Here is a 3,237-nt window from a genome sequence, read left to right as displayed (position 1 = left end):
TTCCCCGGGGGTCCAACACTTCAGAGATCCAAACAGGCAGATCTTTGAGTTGGAGGCCAGTCTGATCTACAGCGCAAGTTCCAGGACAGCCAGGACTGTTACGTAGAGAAATTTGTCTCAGAAAAAAATAAAATAAAAATTACACCTGCGAAGTCATTCGTTGCTGTTTAATGCCCGAGTCAGAAAGCAGTCGCTTTAATTTTTCTCCCCAGCTTAATAAAGGATCTCTCTGAAAAGATGTTTGTTTGGGTGCGGTGTTTGCCTAACCCCGGGTCTGGAAGCCCTGCTTGGGGGAGGAGACGGGGGTCCCTCTTCAATGCTGATGAACTGTTTATTCAGCTGTAGAGGGGAAATTACTAAAAAGCTTCATAACTAAGAGTAGCAACTGACACCCTCAGGTTTCTTGACAGTTGGGCCAGTATTTCTCATGGTGGGAGGCCCTGGGTCAGGTTGTAGAGGAGACAAGGATCACCTCGCACAGGTCGCCCACCATAAGGTCAGAACAGTCACTGATACTGAGAACTCTGGCAGCTGCAGAGCTGCCCAAGACCACGACAGGACAGGGCAGGGCAGGGCAGCGCAAGGAAATGGTTTGTAATTTGTAAACCTAAAGGTTAAAGTGCACCTGCAAAGCGCTTACTAAAAGGAAATGTGAGCCTAACTTAAGCGGCTGTAAGCTCAGCATTTCGTGCATCCGGCCTCAAAGGGTAAGCAGGCCGCCTGCTAGAGAGCCGCAGAGCCAAACGCTTGGGGGCCGTGTCCAAGCTCGTGAACAGGCGGCGGAGCCCAGCAAGCGATGGCCATCAAGGTTCCCCGCCCCTTCCACCCTACTCCCGGGAGGCAACGGGTCAGACAAAAGTTCCGCCTTACGGGGGCGTGGCCACGAGACCGGGACTCCCGTGGTGCTCCGCGGCCACTTCCGGGCGGGCGTGCTGCTGGCCCCAGCTGTCATGTTGCGAGCTCTGAGCCGCCTGTCCCCGCGGCCCGGGGGCCAGCCCTCAGCCGTGCTGCTCCTGCCCGCGCGCGGCCGCAAGACCCGCCACGACCCGCCGGCCAAGTCCAAGGTCGGGCGCGAGAAAATGCCGCCCGCGGTGGACCCCGCGGAATTCTTCGTGTTGACTGAGCGCTATCGGCTGTACCGGCAGACGGTGGGCGCCATCAGGTGTGTGTAAAGGGCAGGCGGCCTTCCGCACCCCCGGGAAGCCTTGGGAGGGAGGATGGGCGCCGACATGAAGCCCGTCTTCACCCAGGCGAGAGTTCGTGACGGAGGTGCGACACAAGGCGTACGAGGCTCGAGCCGGGGTCCTGGCCGAGCGCAAGGTGCAGGAGGCCGCCGCGGAGCACCAGGCGCTCATGGCCTGGAACCGGGAGGAGAACCGGCGGCTCCAGGAGCTGAGGTGCGAGGGCAGAAGAAGGGTTGGGTGGGCTGGGCTCGGGGCCAGGCTCAGCCGTGGGCCCCCTCACCCTCGGCTTCTTGCCTCGGCTTCTCAGGATAGCTAGGTTGCAGCTGGAAGCACGGGACCAGGAGCAGCGACAAGCCGAGGAGGAGGCCCAGCGGGCCCGGGAGAAGCAGGCCTGGGTGCAACTGAAAGAGCAAGAAGTGCTCCAGCTGCAGGTGGGCCGGGGTTGTGGGGAGTGTGGGCATTGGAGACCCTTTGGAGAGAGCAGTGCAGGGAAGTCTTCTCGCTGCTCTACACTAGCAGGGTGTGTTTGCCCTCTCAGGCGATAGCCAGTGAAAGGTTACAGGCTAGTATTGCCTTGTGAAACGAGAAATCAGGGAAACCCATTAACTGGAGACAGTGAAACTTTTAAGTGTTAAGAGGGAGTGAGAGAGTCCATCTCCCTTTAATCAGGTTGTCTCAACTGGTTCTTAAGTTCTGACTGAGAGATCTGGTGGGTTATCGATTGGCCAAGAAATAGGAATATCCAGCCTGGTCTACAGAGTGAGTTCCAGGACAGGCTCCAAAGCTACACAGAGAAACCCTGTCTGGGGGAGGGGGGGGAGGAATCACCAAAATCAAAAGGAAGAAAAAAATCAGGAATATGATGGTTGAGGCCACTAAGTAGAAGAATGATGGAACACTCTAAGAGGCCCAGTGTTGTTCTTTGCTGCAGCTGTGGACAAGGAAACACGATCCAACAAACTCAACAAACCAACATGGAGTTTATTGGGAAAGGGAGCAAAGGGAGGGGAGCAGAAATGGAAAGAAGCAGCAAACAGGCTGGAGACAATTGCACATGTAGGGAATGAAACCACAGCACTTGGGGGCCACTGAAACCGGATTCATGGAGCGGCCGCTGGCCCAGCTCCTCGAGGCCCCAGCTCCACATGGTTTCTGCAAGCACGGCCCTTATGCAGCCACCTAATGCTAATGCATGCACAACACAGCCATGCAGCCTTTGACAGTGGTCAGTGAGGAGCAGTCACCTGTCAAAGATGGATCCCAGGGAGAGGGAGGGTAGCCCAGAGAAGAGCGTAGAGAGCCCTCGGATTAGAGAGGCCCCATGACCAGGAAAGGTTCCCTAAGGAGAAGGCAGAGGCCCAGGAGAGGGCTGGTGCAGAGTGACACACAGGTGCAGAGGAGAAAGCGTGGGGTAGGAGTTGGGCACAGGAACAAGGCCAGGTTGCCCAGGACCCAGGGAGAGGGAGAAGCCAGGATGTCAACACCCAGGACTCTTTGAGACACCCTTCTTTAAGGATACTTGGAACCTCAGCCCTCCTGAGCTACAGACAGTAAGATGTGCAGAGTGCCAGCTCTGGGGGAGTTCCCATGTAGCTAACCTTTTTCTTCCCATAGGAAGAGGCAAAAAACTTCATTACCCGGGAGAACCTGGAGGCTCGGATAGAAGAAGCATTGAACTCTCCAAAGGACTATAACTGGGCCATCACCAGAGAAGGGAATGTGGTCAGGAACTGAGCACAGAGGGTCCTAGGAGCCCAAAGTAAGGACAGTGCTTGCCAAGGACCCAAGTGTATTGGGACAGGAATTGGTGCACCCTATGTGGGATGGCTCAGCCTTTTCCAGAGCAGCCGCCATTCAGTCTAGGTCACCACCTGACTGGAAAATGTTCTGACACCACATCCAAACTCAGGACAGATGAGACTCTGGGAAGTTTCCTATCACACAGGATCAGACTAGACTATATCCCCTCTAGCAGCCAAGCTATCTTCTGAGTCTCGGGGAGTACTGTGAACCAAATGTTTGCTGCTTTTAAAATAAAGTTTTTTGGAACCCA

General features: G+C 55.6%; 1 protein-coding gene across 1 annotated transcript; it reads left to right on the top strand.

Annotated features, from left to right (window-relative positions):
- The first annotated feature begins 912 nt into the window (after window positions 1–912).
- Mrps26 (mitochondrial ribosomal protein S26) lies at window positions 913–3,237 on the top strand. Its single transcript, XM_027421794.2, has 4 exons — window positions 913–1,162; window positions 1,251–1,397; window positions 1,492–1,615; window positions 2,799–3,237. Exons 1-4 carry the CDS (start codon window positions 951–953, stop codon window positions 2,916–2,918), a joined length of 603 nt encoding a protein of 200 aa, XP_027277595.1. The 5' UTR covers window positions 913–950; the 3' UTR covers window positions 2,919–3,237.

The sequence above is a fragment of the Cricetulus griseus genome, chromosome 6, assembly GCF_003668045.3.
Source record: "Cricetulus griseus strain 17A/GY chromosome 6, alternate assembly CriGri-PICRH-1.0, whole genome shotgun sequence".
NCBI lineage: Eukaryota > Metazoa > Chordata > Mammalia > Rodentia > Cricetidae > Cricetulus > Cricetulus griseus.
The sequence above is the reverse complement of the archived record's forward strand: the minus strand, read 5'-3'. Positions and strand labels throughout refer to the sequence as shown.

What these genes read in the sequence shown, in the direction of transcription:
- Mrps26 (XM_027421794.2), top strand. Translation starts at nt 951, where the DNA reads ATGTTGCGAGCTCTGAGCCGCCTGTCCCCGCGGCCCGGGGGCCAGCCC. An exon ending in CAGACGGTGGGCGCCATCAG is followed by an intron (nt 1,163 to 1,250) that starts GTGTGTGTAAAG and finishes GTCTTCACCCAG; the next exon opens with GCGAGAGTTCGTGACGGAGG. An exon ending in AAGAAGTGCTCCAGCTGCAG is followed by an intron (nt 1,616 to 2,798) that starts GTGGGCCGGGGT and finishes TTCTTCCCATAG; the next exon opens with GAAGAGGCAAAAAACTTCAT.